Genomic DNA, 20,183 nt, shown 5'->3' on the forward strand with positions numbered 1-20,183 from the left:
ATGCTTGTTGACTAATGCCATCTCTCTCATCTTTTCCCCTCCCTTCCTTTCCCTTTCTCCCTCCTTTCCTCTTTTTCCTCCTCTTTTCCTCTCCTCTCCTTCCTGCTATATTACAAACAAAAGCAGAGATCCGGAGACAAGGAGAGCCAATAAATATAGGGTCACAGGAGCAAACCAGAACAAAATAGTACCTTCGTTTCCCCATCCAAAAGGCAGAGTGCCAGGTAAAGAAGCACACAGCTCCAGAGAGAGAGGGTGACAGACAAAAGAACAGATATGTCAGGATAGTCAATGTTTGGAACAAATCCACTTTCAGTATTCCCTTCAGGCCACTGAGTGTGGTGTACAATTGACCCATATTTTCCTCTGGGACTGCAGAAAATTGCAAAATAATCTTTCAGAATAAATTCTCTTTAGGCCATGAGAATGTCTGTGGCTGGCCCTTCTGAGTCCCTTTAAACAGTCACCAGACTCTCTCACTCTCTTTCTTAAATGCCTCCAATAAACAAACTTTTCCTTTCTGTTGTTTCACCAGGAGAGCCAGCCAGCTTGGAAGCCAGCTCCATGGCAGCTTCTCCAAATAGAAAGTGCACTCACTCACAGCCGCCTCAAAACAAGAAGAGAATAAGGCAGCAAAAGGGCCAAGGGAAAGGGGGAAAAAAGGGAAAGAAAAAGAATTTTGTAGAAGTCAAAAGCTCGGATTACAAGAGACTCCAGGGCAAAGGCATGGGTCTGGGTTTGGGGTATCAAAGGGAAAATGCTGAGAAAACATCACATGGGGAGCATGGGCGGGCTCCCTCGACCCACTCTAAGGGTGGGTGGGTGGGCACAGTGCTCTCCCACCGGGCAGGCGCCTGCCCTCCTCTGTCGGGTGGACTTGGGATCTCAGCAGGAGGCTGGCTGGGACTCCTCTTGTAAATCCTGTAATGTGCAGAGGAGTGGTCCGGACCACTGTCCTGGGAGTCCGGGGGAGTGTGGCCGACCAGCCTTAGATTTGGGGGAGACGGAAAGTTGGGCATCATCTCCCCCCCCCCCCCCCACCTCATCCCTCTGGGAGCGAGAGAGATTCTTTCTGTTCACCAGTTAGGGAGTGGAAAGAAGAGAACTGAAGGGTGAGAGAAGTGGGGGTCGTCGCTTCCCTTCCCTTCATAGGGTCATCTTTGGGAGCAAAAGAGCGGAGGGAGAAAAGACACAAAACCCAAAGTAGCGCCTGGCAAGCTGACTTCCCACCAGCCCCAGACTTGCAGAGGCGCCCTTCAGAACTCTGACAGGGAAAAAGAAAGGTTCCCAACTGCTATCCCGTCCCCCTCCCAACCAACTCCAAGCCCTCCCGCTCCCGGCAAAGAGGCGCCCAGGAGCCGCTCAGGGTAAACCATGAGTCCCGGCTGCCAAAGTTACTCTAGCAAGTTGCGCCCGCGTAGGGCCGGCTACCGCGCCGCCCCCGGCTCAACTGCCCCTGCCTCTGCCTCTGCCCCGCTTACCCGGGACTGGAGCCCGAGCCGCCAGGAACGCCAGGGCCAAAGCCAGGAGCTGCATCTCCCCATCCACTACCCACTGGGACTGGAGGAGAAGCGCAGCAGTTTCCTCACTCAGAAGGACCGATGAAGGGACGCGAATCCTCCTCCTGCTGCCGCCTCTGGCCTCCCACCCCACCCCCTTCCCCCTGCACGCCTCCTCTCCTTTCTCTCTCTTCTCTCTCCCTGGTCTCCCTTTCTCCTCCTCCTTTTCCTTTCCTTCCTTTCCCTACCTTCCTCCCCTCCTTCTATTCTCTCCCCTCCTTTTCTCTTTCCCCCTCTCTCCTCCTCCTTCCCCTGCCCTCGTGTGTCCTCTACAATTTCCTGCACTCCCAGCAATTTGGAAAGTTTCCTTTCTTCTCCCCACCATTGGCTATTGAAAGGGGGAAAGAAGGGGGTAGGGGCGGGCGGTGCAGCGCCTAGAACTTTTTGTGGGAGGTGAAGATAACGCAATTAATCCTTAATCACAGCTGTGTCCTGCACAGATGACCTGCCCATCACTCAGGATCACAGCCTCTGGGCACAAAAGCTCTTTTGTGATGGTCAAGTTAACAACTGGGAGGAAGCGAGGGAGGAGGACCCTCTCTCACCGTATTCTCATTTTTCCTTCCAGACATGGATGAAGTTAAAATGTTCTCTAGAATTGACTTTCCCTCTCCCTTAGGAGGGTTTTTTACCCTGCTCAGGTGCTTGTGGTGTTAGAAGGAAGTGATTCTGAATCTCTCTCTGGTAGAAATTCAGGTTTTCTTCTTAATGTTGCAGCGTGAGAGCTGATCTGGGGCTGCCAGGACACGTGGGAAAGTTTACAGGACCTTCAGGAACTGTTCATCCAACATAGCTGTGTGTGGAGGAGAGTGGGGACTGGACCGATAAGAGTGAGAATTATCTACTTTGGATATTTAAGGTTAGGGGAGAAAGGACTGGGTTCAGTTCCTGCCTATGGCTGCATAGTGTGTGAGCATGTCCCTAAAGCTATAATTTACAACCAATTATATTGTTAATCTGCATCACAGATGGCAACAGTGGAGAAGATTTCTCAAGTTAATGGAGTCAGGATCCAACACCTCCACCCCCCCCCCAAAAAAAACCAACAAACAATTGGACCTGGTCAAATCCTGCCTCACAAACTCACCAGCTATATGATTTGGGGCTAGTAACTTAACTACCAATAGCCTCAGTTTCCTTTTTTATAAAATGGAGATAATAGATTCAAATTGAATTGCTGATTGGGATAGCATATGTAAAATGGTTTATAAACCTTCAAGTGTTGATTAATTTGAGTATATAATATAGTATATTTTGAATATGTAGTATAGTATTGGGGAACCTCAGACCTCAGAGAGATAGTGTCTTTCCTAAGATGTTAGAGCCAAGACAAGAACCCTGTCCTCTTAATACCAAGTTCAACAGTTTTTTCAAATTAGATTTAAGCTAGTCCCTGACTATTTGCCTGTGAATGAATGTATATAAAGCTATAGGGGAGCCAAGTAGTGAAATAGATAGAAGACTCTGCCTGGACTCCTGAAGATCTGAGTTCTCAGCCAAAAATGCTCAGACACTTACTAGCTGGATGACCCTGAATAAGTCACTTACTCCTGTTTGCCTCAGTTTCTTCATCTGTAAGTTGAGCTGCAGAAGGAAATGGCAAGCCACTCCATTATCTTTGCTAAGAAAATCCCAAATAGAGAATTGGACACAATCCAAAAAATGACCAAACAGTAAAAAGTTATAATATAACATGTGTTCTACAAACCACTTTTTCTCTATTACATTGTTTCCCTGATGGGATATAAACTCCTTCAGGACAAAGACAACTTTGGATAACAAATTTCCACTTCAGTTATTCCAATTCCTCTATTCAATAACCAGCAAGGACAATGTGACAGTGGAAGAGAAAGCTGACCTTGAAGTCAAAGAGACCTTAATGAAGCCCTATTTTTGGCATATGATAAGTTAAAGATATAACCTGCATCGGTGGACATTGTTTCCATGCCAGGAGCTCCCTTTCATAGATGAAATTACAGGTCTATGCACACCAATTCCTAATGATGTTAGGAAATAAGCAGGAAATCTGATTTTTTAAAAAAAAGAGAGACTTCTGGTCAAGATGGTAGTTTAGAGAAAACTCAAGTTCAGAGCTCCAGAAACCCTTACTTACCGATCTCAAACTGAATGCTCCTAGGGCACCGAAATTCAAAATAAACAACAGAATAGACCCTGGAAACACTCCTCCTGGACCTGGATCAAAAGGTAAGGCCCCCCAAAAGTCAGAACTCGAGATCACTCAGATCTAAGGGGTGGCAAAAGGAAGGTCCCAGGACCCATCCCCCCCAACCCAGAGCTCTGAATCCGAGGCAGCAGCAGGAACCTCAAGGCAGGCAAAAGGGACTTGGGAGCCAGCTATTCTGAAGGCCTCACCCTGAAAACAACCTGATCCAGTTGCGGGGGCACCCAGACAGCAGGGAAACAGAGAGAGACCGGGGGGGGGGGGTGGTAGCCTGTAGCCCCCTGACCAGATCCTTCCATCTGAGTCTCACCAAAGGTCCCTGCCTCAGGGCATACTCAGCTTGAGGTTAATCCTATTACCAGCCCTTGGAGCTCCTGGAAGCCAGGGCCCCTCCACCTCAGAGTACAGGCTCCTCTGGCCAGCAAAGGCATTGAAATACATCTGAGAGTGTCAAGCCAGGCACAGAGCATAGAAGTAAGGCAACAGAGAAGCATCAGGAGGGAACTGAGGAGGGTAGTAACACCAAACACCAGCAATTCCAGGTTTCCTGGGGAAGACAGACAATTTGCCTGGGGCTAAAGCCACTGAACACCAGACAGATAACAGAAGAGCCAGCCCCCTCACTCATATAGAGATGGCAAACAGCACAGAAGCAAATATGCCTCAAAACAACAGGAGAAACAAGAAGGGGGCAACTTTGGACACATTTTATGGAGCAAAAATACAAAATACAGAGGAGATAGAAGAGGAAACACAAGCAAATGCTCCAAAACCTTCCAAAGGAAATGGAAACTCTCCACAAACTTTTGAAGAATTTGAATCGAAAATGATCAGAAAGATGGAAGCCTTCTGGCAGGAAAAGTGGGAATTAATGCAAAAGAATTTCATGCAACTACAAAACCAGTTTGACCAAACTGAAAAGGAAAACCAGGCTTTAAAGGTCAGAATTAGGCAACTGGAAGACAACGAGCAGGTAAAAGAGCAAGAATCAATAAAGCAAAGCCAAAAGATCAAGAAATTAGAAGAGAACATAAAATATCTCACTGACTAGGTGACAGACTTGGAAAATAGAGGGAGAAGAAACAATTTAAAAATAATTGGATTACCAGAAAATCCAGAAATAAACAGCAAATTCGACATCTTAATACAAGATACAATCAAAGAAAATTGCCCAGAGATTCTAGAACAAGGGGGCAATACAGCCACTGAAAGAGCTCACAGAACACCCTCTACACTAAATCCCCAAAAGACAACTCCCAGGAATGTAATTGCCAAATTCCAAAGCTTTCAAGCAAAAGAAAAAATCCTACAGGAAGCCAAAAAAATACAATTTATATATAAAGGAATGCCAATCAGGGTCACACAAGACCTTGCAAGTTCCACTCTGAATGATCGTAAGGCATGGAACATGATTTCCAGAAAGGCAAGAGAGCTGGGTCTTCAACCAAGAATCAGCTATCCAGCAAAACTGACTATATACTTCCAAGGGAAAGTATGGGCATTCAACAAAATAGAAGATTTCCAACTTTTTGCAAAGAAAAAACCAGAGCTCTGTGGAAAGTTCAATATCGAAAAACAAAGAGCATGGAATACCTGAAAAGGTAAATATGATGGAAAGGGAAAAGGAGAAAATTGTTATCTTTTCATTTATTGAAACTCTCTTCTATAAGGACTACATTTATATCAATCTATATATATTAATATATGGAAAATGTAATGTGTAAATAGGGGGAAAAGAAAAATAAAATAGAATAATCTTTCTCACACAAAGATTCACATGGGAAGGGGAGGGGAAGAAAACTCCTATAAGAAGGGAAGGAAGAGAGTTTTCACTTAAACCTTACTCTCAGGGAAATCAACTCTGAGAGGGAAAAACATCCAGATCCATTAGGATCTTGAATTCTATCTTACACAACAAGGGTAGGGAGAAGGGAAAACCAACGGGGGGAGGGGGAGAGGGAAAACAAAAGGGGAGGGAAGGAGAGGGGGGAGAGGGAGGGAAAAAAAGGGAGAGGCTAGAAAGGGAAACATATCAAGGGAGGGGACAAGGGGGACTGATTTAAAGTAAATCACTGGATTAAAAGGTTAGAGCTAAAGAAGAAAGGTTAGAATTAGAGAAGGATATCAAAATGCCAGAGAATTCACAAGTGACAATCATAACTTTGAATGTGAATGGGATGAACTCAACCATAAAACATAGACAAATTGCAGAATGGGTTAGAATCCAAAATCCTACCATATGTTGTCTTCAAGAAACACACATGAGGCGGGTAGACACCTACAAGGTCAGAATTAAAGGATGGAGTAAGACCTTCTGGGCCTCAACTGACAGAAAGAAGGCAGGAGTGGCAATCATGATATCTGATAAAGCCAAAGCAAAAATAGACCTGATAAAAAGGAATAGGGAAGGTAATTATATTTTGTTAAAAGGGACTTTAGATAATGAGGAAATATCACTAATGAACATGTATGCACCAAATAATATAGCACCCAAATTTCTAATGGAGAAACTAGGAGAATTGAAGGAAAAAATAGACAGTAAAACAATATTAGTGGGAGATTTGAACCAACCTTTATCAAATTTAGATAAATAAAATAAAAAAATAAATAAGAAAGAGGTAAAAGAAGTGAATGAAATCTTAGAAAAAATAGAGTTACTAGACATATGGAGAAAAATAAATAGGGACAAAAAGGAATACACCTTCTTCTCAGCACCACATGGAACATTCACAAAGATTGACCATACACTAGGTCACAGAAACATGGCATACAAATGCAGAAAAGCAGAAATAATAAATGGAGCCTTTTCAGATCACAGGGCAATAAAAATAATGATCAGTAACGGTACGTGGAAAACCAAATCAAAAATTAATTGGAAATTAAACAATATGATACTCCAAAATCATTTAGTTAGAGAAGAAATCACAGAAACAATTAATAATTTCATCAAGGAAAATGACAACGGCAAGACATCCTTTCAAACCTTTTGGGATGCAGCCAAAGCAGTAATCAGAGGTAAATTCATATCCCTGAGTGCATATATTAACAAACTAGGGAGAGCAGAAATCAATCAATTGGAAATGCAAATAAAAAAACTCAAAAGCGATCAAATTAAAACCCCCCAGCAGAAAACCAAACTAGAAATCCTAAAAATTAAGGGAGAAATTAATAAAATCAAAAGTGATAGAACTATTGATTTAATAAATAAGACTAGAAGCTGGTACTTTGAAAACACAAACAAAATAGACAAAGTACTGGTCAATCTAATTAAAAAAAGGAAAGAAGAAAAGCAAATCAACAGCATCAAAGATGAAAAGGGGGACATCACCTCCAATGAAGAGGAAATCAAGGCAATCATTAAAAATTACTTTGCCCAATTATATGGCAATAAATACAGCAATGTAGGCAATATGGATGAATATATACAAAAATACAAACTGCCTAGACTAACAGAAGAAGAAATAGAATTCTTAAATACCCCCATCTCAGAAAATGAAATCCAACAGGCCATCAAAGAACTCCCTAAGAAAAAATCCCCAGGGCCCGACTGATTCACAAGTGAATTCTATCAAACATTCAGAGAACAGTTAATCCCAATACTATACAAACTATTTGACATAATAAGCAAAGAGGGAATTCTACCAAACTCCTTTTATGACACAAACATGGTACTGATTCCAAAACCAGGCAGATAAAAAACAGAGAAAGAAAATTATAGACCAATCTCCCTAATGAATATAGATGCAAAAATCTTAAATAGGATACTAGCAAAAAGACTCCAGCAAGTGATCAGAAGGGTCATCCACCATGATCAAGTAGGATTTATACCAGGGATGCAGGGCTTATTCAATATTAGGAAAACTATCCACATAATTGGCAATATCAACAAGCAAACCAACAAGAACCACATGATTATTTCAATAGATGCAGAAAAAGCCTTTGATAAAATACAACATCCATTCCTATTGAAAACACTAGAAAGCATAGGAATAGGAGGGTCGTTCCTAAAAATAATAAACACTACATATCTAAAACCATCAGCCAATATCATCTGCAATGGGGATAAACTAAATGCATTCCCAATAAGATCAGGAGTGAAACAAGGATGCCCATTATCACCTCTACTATTTGACATTGTACTAGAAACACTAGCAGTAGCAATTAGAGAAGAAAAAGAAATTGAAGGCATCAACATAGGCAAGGAGGAGACTAAGCTATCGCTCTTTGCAGATGACATGATGGTCTACTTAAAGAATCCTAGAGATTCAACCAAAAAGCTAATTGGAATAATCAACAACTTTAGCAAAGTTGCAGGATACAAAATAAACCCGCATAAGTGATCAGCATTTCTATACATCTCCGACATAGTTCAGTAGCAAAAACTAGAAAGAGAAATCCCATTCAAAATCACCTTAGACAAAATAAAATACTTAGGAATCTATCTCCTGAGACAAACACAGGAACTATATGAACACAACTACAAAACACTCTCCACACAACTAAAACTAGACTTGAGCAATTGGAAAAATATTAACTGCTCATGGATAGGACGAGCCAATATAATAAAAATGACCATCCTACCCAAACTTATCTATCTATTTAGTGCCATACCCATAGAACTGCCAAAAAATTTCTTTACTGATTTAGAAAAAAACATAACAAAGTTCATTTGGAATAACAAAGGATCAAGGATATCCAGGGAAATAATGAAAAAAAATACAAAGGAAGGGGGCCTTGCATTCCCAGATCTCAAACTATATTACAAAGCAGCAGTCATCAAAACAATTTGGTACTGGCTAAGAGACAGAAAGGAGGATCAGTGGAATAGACTTGTGGCAAGTGACCTCAGCAAGACAATATATGATAAACCCAAAGATCCCAGCTTTGGGGTTAAAAATCCACTATTCGATAAAAACTGCTGGGAAAACTGGAAGACAGTGTGGGAGAGATTAAGATTAGATCAACACCTCACACCCTACACCAAGATAAATTCAAAATGGGTGACTGACATGAACATAAAGAAGGAAACTATAAGAAAATTAGGTGAACACAGAATAGCATACATGTCAGACCTTTGGGAAGGGAAAGACTTTAAAACCAAGCAAGACATAGAAAGAGTCACAAAATGTAAAAAAATAATTTTGACTACATCAAATTAAAAAGCTTTTGTACAAACAAAACCAATATAACTAAAATCAGAAGGAAAGCAACAAATTGGGAAGCAATCTTCATAAAAACCTCTGACAAAGGTTTAATTACTCAAATTTACAAAGAACTAAATCAATTGTACAAAAAATCAAGCCATTCTCCAATTGATAAATGGGTAAGGGACATGAACAGGCAGTTCTCATCCAAAGAAATCAAAACTATTAATAAGCACATGAAAAAGTGCTCTACATCTCTTATAATCAGAGAGATGCAAATCAAAACAACTCTGAGGTATCACCTCACACCTAGCAGATTGGCTAACATGACAGCTATGGAAAGTAATGAATGCTGGAGGGGATGTGGCAAAGTAGGGACATTAATTCATTGCTGGTGGAGTTGTGAACTGATCCAACCATTCTGGAGGGTAATTTGTTACTGTGCCCAAAGGTCAATAAATGACTGTCTGCCCTTTGATCCAGCCATAGCATTGCTGGGTTTGTACCCCAAAGAGATAATAAGGAAAAAGACTTGTACAAGAATATTCATAGCTGTGCTCTTTGTGGTGGCCAAAATTGGAAAATGAGGGGATGCCCTTCAATTGGGGAATGGCTGAACAAATTGTGGTATATGTTGGTGATGGAATACTATTGTGCTCAAAGGAATAATAAACTGGAGGAATTCCACGGAGACTGGAATAACCTCCAGGAAGTGATGCAGAGTGAAAGGAGCAGAACCAGGAAAACATTGTACACAGAGACTGATACACTGTGGTACAATTGAATGTAATGGACTTCTCCATTAGTGGCAATGCAATGTCTCTGAGCAATCTGCAGGGATCTAAAAAACACTAACCACAAGCAGAGGATAAACTGTGGAAGTAAAAACACTGATGAAAAGCAACTGCTTGACTACAGGGGCTGAGAGGAAATGACTGAGGAGAGACTCTAAATGAACACTCTAGTGCAAATACCAACAACATGGAAATGGGTTCGAACCAAGAACACATGTGAAACTCAGTGGAATTGTGTGCTGGCTATGGGAGAAGTGGTGGGAGGGGGTGGTGGGAGGAAAAGATAATGATCATTCTTTCCAATGAATAATGGTTGTAAATAACTAATTAAAATAATGTTAAAAAAAAAGAGATTGCTGAACTGGGTGTCAGGAGGGTTGGGTTCTTGTCTTGGCTCTAATGTTCTCTTAGGGAAGTAGCTTTATCTCTCAAGGTATCAGGTTCCTCAAAGGAGGAAATTCAGGTCAAGAGAGTGAATTAGACACTCTCTGAGGTTCTCTTTCAGTTCCTTTTCTCTGGTTCTGGGATTACAAAGCATATTCCTTGCAGGCTTAAGAAGCATCCTGACATGGATTGACTATATGCTTTCCAGGATGGGGATTTTTATTTTTTCTAATGAGAACTGTGATTTTATTGCAAAAGAAAGGCCCTGATGAGGCAAATTAATATATAGTGTCAGCCCTGGAGTCAGAGGACCTGAGTTCAGTCACTTACCTACTGTGTGACGCTGGACAAGTCATTTTACCCTGTTCACCTCAGTTTCCTCATTTGCAAAATGAGATGGAGAAGGAAATGATAAATCACTCCAGTATCTTTGCCAAGAAAAAAAAAAGAACATGATTTTAAAATCATGAACAACAATTACCAATTACCAATGAAGAAGCAGTTATATGTCACACTATTGGGCCCAGAGTCAGGAAGACCTGAGTTCCAATCTAACCTCAGATACTTAGTGCATAATCCTGGGCAAGTCACTTAAATCTGCCTCAGTTTCCTTATATGTATAATGTGGATAAAACTAAAATCTTACTCCCTGTGTTGTTATGAGGATAAAGATGAAATAGTTCTAAAGCACTTCATAGACCTTAAAGCATTACAGGCATGTTAGTTGTTATTATTGTTGTTATCATTATTATTATTGCTTCTAGTCTATCAATTCAGATAGCACCTGCTCAGCTACTTTATAATTTTAGTATGTTTACTGGGGCACTGAGAAGGTGAGAGACTTGCACAGAGTCACACAGCCCTTATGTGTCAAAAGGTAAGACTTGAAACCAGATCTTACTGATTCTGAAGTCCTTTCTCTATCCATTGAGCAACACTGCCAGGTTTTCTTAGCTTCTAGAAGTAGTTCACCAGTTTTTAGAAGTTTTTAGAAGTGCTTTACAGTTTTTTTTTCCTTCATGCTTTTATGAAGTACTTGTTCTTAGAAAGACCCATCATTTATCTATCCTAAATAGAGGCAGCATACAGGTAGTACAGTATACACTTTAAAGTCAGTTTACCTAAATTGACAATGGTCCTCATTGTCTCCTTTGCCTACTGTTCCCTGACCCCTTCAGCACCAGGCTTGGGTCTGACTTTTGTAATGATTTGACAAAACTTAAGAGAGGTTTTTTTTTTCTCCTTTCTTCTTTTTCTTCACTACTTTGATGGGTTTTGGGTCCCTCTCCAGAAGGAGAAAAAAACAAATTCAAATTCAGCATGAACCACTGTGAGCTGGGAATGTAAAGGCATACATGGTATGGACTCTGCTTTTAGGGAACTTTCAAGTTCATGACACTGAGATATTGACAAATATCTATCATTCAAAATCACCTTTAGGAGTGAGCACTTTTATAGGAAGACTTAGAACATCGTAGAAATGCCAAAAATGAGGAGGTAGACTTAGTAGGGCAGGATATCAGGAAGCAATGGAGCTGAGCTCCTGTTCACCAAACTCCAAAAAGACCTAAAAAATGTACCAGATTGAGTCCTGAGGGGAAATCCAGAAAACAAACAGTGGATTCTTTGTTCAGCCCAGGTCAACATAGAGAATTAGACAAAGAAGTCTGTGGACACTGGGAACCAGGGCAGGAGCACATGTTGTACAGAGTATTCCAGTGCTCAGGGAGAGGCTGTGCATTAGGATAAGAAGTTCCAGAGCCATGAGGCATCTCCAGCCCCATAGGGATAAGTACCAACTGGCAGCTTTGTTGCCTATTACCCAGTTCTGTACCATGGAGGTAGAGAATCTATGCCCAGGTGAAGCATTCCCAAGAAGGGAAGCCCTGGGCAGTATAATTCCAAAGGAGAAAATTCAACAGTAAGCAGCAGTGGTTTGGCTTGGTCCCCAGGAAAAGAACTGGGTCTCAGTTCTAGAACCTAACTTAGTCTGCAGAGGAATAACCAAGGCACGTGTCCAAGACCAGAGAAGAGACTATAGTTTTGCCACTATGAACCATCAGAACTTCTCAACTGGACTGAGTCAATCAGCTTTCTACTGCTGCTTTGACCAAAACACAGATGGAGAATTTTCAGAGCTCGGACAAGGAAGGTGGCAGTCAGACTGCCCCGAGTCACATCACTTTGGGAATGATGAAGGCTTGCAGTTCTTCAGTCTATCCTGGAGATATTATGATAACACAGTTCTCCACACTCCAAGAAAGCACCATCAGGACCAGCCCAGACTTTCCTTCCAGGAGTACAAGTTAGCCAAGTACAACATCAAGTCTTAAATCAGAAAGTGCACTTGAAGAATGAGAAAACAAACCAAAATGAATCCACCATGAACAGCTATTTTGCTGGCAGGATAGTTGAAGACACAAATCTACAGCTAGAAAATGACTCCTCAATAACTACATGCAAAGCTTCAAAGGAAAACAAAGCATAAGCACAAATTCAACTAGAATGCCTGAAAGAGATCAAGGAAGAGGTTTTTTTGTTTGTTTGTTTTTATAAATAAAAGTTCTTGAGGGAAAAATAGAAAAGAAATAAGAATGGGAGAAAAAATTGGAAAGAGAATAAACATCTTGACACTAGACATTACAAAATATTGCCCAAGCAACAAACTCCCTGGAAATTAGAATGGATCAAATGGAAGCGAATGTCTCCATGAGACAAGAAATCTTTAAAACTAAATCAAAGGGCTAAAAAATAGAAGGAAATTTAAGGTTTCCCAAAGGAAAAACAACTGACCTGGAAAAGAAATCATGGAGGAAAAAAATTTTAAGAATTACTGATCCTTATGAAAGTCATGATAAAAAAAAAAGATCATAGACATCATATTCAAGAAACTTCAAAAGAAAACTATCCAATTCTCTTAGAACCATAAGGCAAAGCGGACATAAAATGAAGCTATCGGTCACTTGCTGAAAGAAACTCCAAAAGGAAAACTTTCAGGAACATCAGTCAAAAATCTAGATTCCAGGGCAAAGAAAACAAAATACTACAAAAGTCAGAAGGAAAGAATTCTAGTACCAAATAGTCACAGTCAGGATGGTCTTTAATTCAGTAGCCATCATAAAGAAATGAAGAGGGGAAGCAAGGTGGTTCAGTGGTTAGAAAGCTTAGCCTAGAGAAGGGGATTCACATCTGGCCTCACATACTAAGTCACTTAACCGCAGTTGCCTAGCCCTTACCACTGGTCTGCCTTGGAACCAATACTGACTATCCATTCTGGGACAGAAGATAAGGGTGTTTTTTTTTTTAATAAAGCAATGGAGAACTTGGAATACAATATTCCAAAATTCAAATGATATAAGTTTACAATAAAAAAAATAACTAAAAGAAATGTCCATGACTTTAGAAAACAGACAGTGAGGATTGTGTTTTCTTTGGGGTACAAAATATTGTTAAAATGTTATAGATAAGAAGAGAATGATGATTTTGCTTATCAGAAACATTTTTCTCCCTAAGGTACAAAAATAAATAAAAACAGAGCAATAATTCCCTCCCCAGTTCCTGAAACATAAATTTGTATATATTGTCTATTTCATCTTAATTTGTGGAATTCATTTTACAAGACTTTCTTGCATCCTTATTCGTTTGTAGAATTTTTGGACTAAAAGACATGACATGTTTTAATAATTAACAAAAAAGAAATATGAATAAAGCAATAGACTTGATAATTGCTAATATTTACATGGCTCTTTGAGTTTTAAAAAGCATTTCACATATATCTAATTTAATTTTCACAATCCTGTGAGGCAGGAGTTATTATAACCACTTTATAAGAGAGGTAACTGAGTCACACAGCTAGTTTATGAGGCAATATTTGTCTTTCCTGTTTCCAAATCTAGTGTCTTTCATACGCATCACCACCTATATAGGATAATAGATTTAGGAGAAGAGGAATTTTAGAGGCTGTTTACTCCAACATCTTCATTTTATCATGTGAGAAAATTAGGACTCACAGAAGTTGAGTAATTTCTGGAGTATAAATAGTAATTGACAAAGTTAGGATTTAAACTGATCATGGAATCAGAGATTTAAATCTGGTAGCAACCTCTAAGGTCATCTAATTCAGCCTTCTACTTTTAGAGATGAAGACACTGAAGCCTAAAGAGGCAATGACTTGCTCAAGGATCACACAGGAAGTTGAATGATACAACCAGGACTCAAACCTATATCCTTTCATTTAAATCCAGTCCTTTCTCCATTACTCAATTCTGCTTCTCCACAGTCTTCTAACTCCCAATCCAAACTATTTTCAACAGTGACTAATTGGGAACCAATAAGGGAGAACAGAGACCTACTCTACAGAGCCCTATGAGGAAAAAGGCCAATGTCATCCATTGTAATAATAGGGAAAATATCTCTCTGCCAAAAAGCAGAAAAGAAAGGACTCTATATTTCTTCTTATAGGTAAAAATATTGAATGCATAAATATGATAAGCACTATCTATGATATATACAAGGCATCAATGGGTTGGCTTCCTTGGTTAGTCTTGTGGCTTGATGTAATCAGAGGTTGGCAAACTACAGAGAGCCAAATCCAGAATCCAGTCTATTTTTTAAAAGAATGAAAAAACCAGTTTTAGCTCCCAGGCCATAGAAAAACAGATACAGGCAGGTTAAGAAATTCTTCCCTACAGCCATGCTTCTTAGCTCTCATTAACTTAGACACAAAATATTTATAGAGTCTCCTTAGTGTGAATTAATGGTCTGGTGACCATGGATACAAGGGCAAGGCTTGTAGCTTCTCAAATGGTAGTAGATTTGGAATGATGATAAAATTTCTCTTCTTAGGCTATTTTGTTTTTGAAGAATCTAAGGACAACACAGTCTCTTGGAAAAAGGAAGGTAAAAAGAGAGAAATGGAAAACAGTAAGCATTTTAAGAGGTAATGACATTGATTCTGAGTTTATTCTTGAGTGCCCTACAGAGTAGAACTGAATTAAAATCTAAGGCTAAATTCATATCTTCATCTTATTGAAGAATGAAATTCAGGGTTACAGCATGGAACTCACCAATTAGAGCAGGAAAAATCTAGGAAAAAAGATGTGCCTGAATATTCCCATTACTACTACCTTCTGCTTTTTAGGAAAAGGTATTCTAGTTTGGTTATGAGTTTGCAGTGTTCTAAATAAGGGAAGTTAAAGGCATCTTCCATTTATTGAGTGGCAGGATTCAGAAGACCCCAGAATGCACTACTGGCCCTGAAGGGTATCTTTCAAATTGAAGTAAAAACAATTATTCCTGTACCACTCCTAGAACAGCAGAATTGGATCAAAGTTGCCTTCCTTCTATCCCTTTTGGAATATGGAGTGGCCTCCAAATACATATTAATTCAATTGATGTATAAGCTTTGTTTGAACAGAACCTGGCACATAGCACTCATTATGAGCTTAATAAATTCTCATGTGCTGGCTGGAATAATACTATATTTTAGCTGTAGAATTGAATGCTCTCATTGCTCATGGGTAGGACGAGCTAATATAATAAAAATGACAATTGTACCCAAATTAATTTCCTTATTCAGCACCATACCTATCAAACTACCAAGAAACTTTTTTCCTGAATTAGAAAAAAACTATAACAAAGTTCATTTGGAAGAACAAAAGATCAAGAGTATCAAGGGAAATAATTAAAAAATGTGAAGGAAGGTAGCCTAGCAGTACCAGATCTTAGACTGTATTAGAAAGCAGTGGCCTTCAAAACAATATGGTACTGGTTAATAGACAGAAGGGACGGTCAGTAGAATAGACTTGGGGTAAGTGACCTCAGCAAGACAGGTATGATAAACCCAAAGATTCCAACTTTGGGGACAAAAATCCACTATTTGACAAAAACTGCTGCGGAAATTTGAAAACAGTATGGGAGAGATTAGGTTTAGATCAACATCTCACAGAATGACTTAAATATAAAGAAGGAAAATATGAGTAAATTATGTGAACACAGAATAGTATACTTGTCAGATCTTTGGGAAAGGAAATATTTCAAGACCAAGCAAGAGTTAGAAAAAAATTCAAAATGTAAAATAAATAATTTTGATTACATTAAATTAAAAAGTTTTTGTACAAAAAACAAAATTAGAAGAGAAGCATCAAATTGGGGGAAAATCTTTATAACAAAAACCTCTGACAAAGGTCTAATTACTCAAATTTACAAGGAAATAAAACAATTTGTACAAAAAACTCAAGCCATTCCCCAAATGATAAATGGGCAAGGGACTTGAATAGCAATTTTCAGATAAAGAATTCAAAACTATCAATAAACACATGAAAAAAGTGTTCTAAATCTCTTATAATCAGAGAAATGCAAATCAAAACAACTCTGAGGTACTACCTCACACCTAGCATATTGGCTAACATGAAAGCAAAGGAAAGTAATAAATGTTGGAGGGGATGTGGTAAATTTGAGACATTAATACATTGCTGGTGGAGTTGTGAATTGACCCAACCATTCTGGATGGCAGATTAGAACTATGCCCAAAGGGCACTAAAAGACTATCTTCCCTTTGATCCAGTCATATCACTGCTGGGCTTATACCCCAAAGAGATCATAAGGAAAAAGACTTGTACAAAAATATTCACTATTTGTGGTGGCAAAAAATTGGAAAATGAGGAGATGCCCTTCAATTGGGGAATGGCTGAACAAAGTGTGGTATATGTTGGTGATGGAATACTATTGTGCCCAAAGGAATAATGAAATGGAGGAATTCCATGTGAACTGGAAGGACCTCCAGGAATAGAAGCAGAGTGAGAGGAACAGAACCAGGAGAACACTGTATATAGAGATGAATATACTGTGGCACAATTGAACATAATGGATTTCTCTACTAGAAGCAATGCAATGATCCAGGACAATTTTGAGGGACTTATGAGTAAGAACTCTATCCACATCCAGAGAAAGAACTGTGGGAGTAGAAAAACAGAAGAAAAACAACTGCTTGATCACATGGGCCAATGGGGATATGATTGTGGAAGTAGACTCTAAACTATAACCCTAATAATGCAAATATCAATAATATGGAAATGGGTCTTGATCAATGACAAATGTAAAACCCAGTGGAATTGCATGTCAGCTACAGGGGGGGGGGGTGGAGGTAGGGAAAGGACAGGAATCATGTAACCATGGAAAAATATTCTAAATTAATGAATTAAATAAAATTTTCAAAAAGAAAAAAAGAAAATAGAATTGAATGCTCCCCAATAAAACAACTTGGATCTGGGGATAGCTCACAGTGGGGCTTAGTAGATTGAAAGCCAAGCATAGAGAAAGGAGGTCCTCAGTTCAAATCTGTCCTCAGACATTTTCTAGTTGTGTGACCCTGAGTATACTGCTTAACTCCAATTGTCTAGCTTTTGCCTTTTTTTTTCTATCTTAAAGTTGATACTAAAACATGATAAAAAGGATTTAAAAAATAAATAAAGCTAGCATAAGGGTATGAGATTGGGTTAATATTTGAGGACTGAGGATACACTACTGATAGAGCCATTAAGGGGTAGCTAGGTTATTCAATGGATTATGGGCCAAACTTAGAGTCAAGAGGTCCTGGGTTCAAATCTGCCCTCAGACACTTCCCAGCTGTGAGACCCTGGGCAGTTATTTAATTTCTATTGCCTATCCCTTTCTGCTCTTCTGCTTTGGAACCAATATACAGTATTAAGTCTGAGACAGTAAGGATTAAAAAATAACAGTAATTTTGCATAGATACAATAGAGGCATTCATTTTTCTGATTAAAATTAATCTGGTCATTTTTAACCTAAAATACTTAGAGATGTCCCTCCTTTTGCTAGTCTTTATCTCTGAAATCTATTTTGTGGGGACTATAGGATCACAGTTTTAGAACTGGTAGGGATCCTAGAATTCATCCAGTCCAACCTCCTTACTTTACAGATGAGCAAATCAGGGAATGTTATGGAAGTGTTCTCCCTGAGGTTTATTGTTATTCAGTCATTTCAGTCATGTCTGACACTTCTTGATCCCATCTGTGGTTTTCTTAGCTTAGATATGAGTGGTTTAACATTCCTTCTCCTAACCCTAACCCTAATGATTTTACAGATGAGAAAACTAAGGCAAACAGGCTTAAGTGACTTGTCTAGAGTCACATCATTAGTAAGCACCTGAGACTTGAACTCAAGAATAGAAGTCTTCCCAACTCCAAGCCCAGGACTCTATCCCACTCTACCACACAGCTACCCCATGTAAAGCCTAAAAGAAATGAATGGAACAGATCATAGCCCAACTTGGCTAGAACATAGAATGAGTCAAAGTGTGTAATGTGAAATGAGGCCAGTCAGGGGCATTTATTTCATTCTAGAACCATCAAGGAGCCCTTGACATGAAGGGTTTAGAGCAGGCAAGTGGCAAGGTCATGAAAATACTGTAGGAAGGCTAATATGGTGGCTTCATGGAAGAAAAAATAGGGGAGAGTTTTGAAGAAGGGAAAACAATTAATACAGGTATAATATGCTAGCCAAGAGAGGATGAGAGTCTGAAGTAGGGTTTTTTTTTTTTCAGGAAATTGGAAAGAAAGGGATGTATGTGAGACAAGTTGTGAATATAAAAGTGATGGATCTTGATTAATATAATTAGATATGGAGGAGTAAAGATTGAGAAAAAGACAAGGGTTGAGGAAGGCTCTGAGGTTGGTGCCTGGGAGAATGGTGGTACCTTCACAGAAAAAAGAGAAATTTGCAGGAAAGGAGGGTTTTAGAAGGGAATGTGAGTTCTGTTTTGGGCAAAGTGAATTTAACATATCAAAAAGACATCCAGCTGAAAATGTTTAGCTAGTAATTGGTAATGTGAGACTGAAAGTTCAGAGGAAAGATAGGATCTAAATATGTAGAATTTGGATTTTTCTATGTTGAAACCTTGAAGAGGCTTCATGTGCACTTTGTAGACCTCTCAATTCTCCTTAATATTACCTTACCCAGGTGGACTGGAAATGTCAATATCTGACACCAGTGTGAGAATAATAATCATTAGCTCATTTCACAAATGGACAGGTTCACAAGGCTCAAAACTTGAACTTAAATACAAATTAATGGAAGTAGATAGGACTCAGATTTTAGACTCCTATATCCCAGCAAACAAAAATCCCCAGACCAGAACAATCTGGCACTCTACAACCCAGAACAGCTTTGTCTCTCTTCCTCACACAAAACATTCCATCTCTGATTTCTGTACCCTTCCTTGAGATGTCCTCCATGATGGGAATTCTCTTTCTCCTCATGGTCACCTCACAAAATCTCCATCCTCCTTCAATAAATAGATCAAGCCTTAACTTCTCTATAAAGCCTTTCCTGATTACCCCCTAATGAATTTCCTTTCAGGCTACCTAATACTTTATATTCATTTCTTTTCTTTATATTTATAAAGTTTCTCATGAGTAAGGATTGTGTCACTCATAGTATTTGTATTCCCCAATTCCTGACACAATAGATGTGATCCCTTGGCAAGGAATATAACTAGTCTGCCTCAATTTCCTCATCTGTAAAATGGAGATAATAATAACACCTACTCCAATGATTGTGAGATTAAAATCTGTAAAGCATTTTACAAACCTTAAACCACTATATAAAAGCTAGTTTTAGTTTTAATCCTCAATCAAATCTATATCTCCCATTTAAAAATCTTCTTTTGCATATGGTTTTCACAAGTCCTCAAACTCAAGTAATAGTGTGAGTAGTTAAGGTAATCCCTCTTTCTTGCCCTGTGCAGACATGCCCCTGTCCTTAATCTCATGTGAATATGTGGTGAACCATTGCTGCTTTCCTCTTCTTTTCCCAAGCAGCCTATTGATACATCTCCTACTCATATCAACACTTTCTCTTGGGTGTGGAGTTTCAAGGGATTCTTCTTGCCAAGTTGATCCTCCATCCCTATAATAGGCAAATAGGCTGCTTCCAAAAAAATACAGGGAAAAGAGGGTTGGATGGCATCAGATCATCCCAGCAAAAGTACTCAGATGTTGGGAAGTTGGAGGAAATTATATTCTCAGCAAAATGTCTAGAGATAACCATTGAACATCTAGTAATTTATGAGGCCACCAAGGAAGAAAATGTAGAGAAAGAA

General features: G+C 39.3%; 1 protein-coding gene across 2 annotated transcripts in view; it reads right to left on the minus strand.

The window, feature by feature from the left end:
• Positions 1 to 1,841, minus strand: part of VSTM4 (V-set and transmembrane domain containing 4) — a 126,765-nt gene extending 124,924 nt beyond the window's left edge. The window contains exon 1 of one of the 2 annotated variants that reach the window (XM_056800757.1): positions 1,482 to 1,841. In XM_056800757.1, coding sequence (XP_056656735.1) covers positions 1,482 to 1,536 — 55 coding nt within the window. In that variant the 5' untranslated portion in view covers positions 1,537 to 1,841. The remainder of the gene's footprint in view (positions 1 to 1,481) is intronic. The other variant, XM_007478603.2, reaches the window with a different exon arrangement.
• Between the last annotated feature and the right edge of the window lie 18,342 nt (positions 1,842 to 20,183).

The sequence above is a fragment of the Monodelphis domestica genome, chromosome 1, assembly GCF_027887165.1.
Source record: "Monodelphis domestica isolate mMonDom1 chromosome 1, mMonDom1.pri, whole genome shotgun sequence".
Taxonomy (NCBI): domain Eukaryota; kingdom Metazoa; phylum Chordata; class Mammalia; order Didelphimorphia; family Didelphidae; genus Monodelphis; species Monodelphis domestica.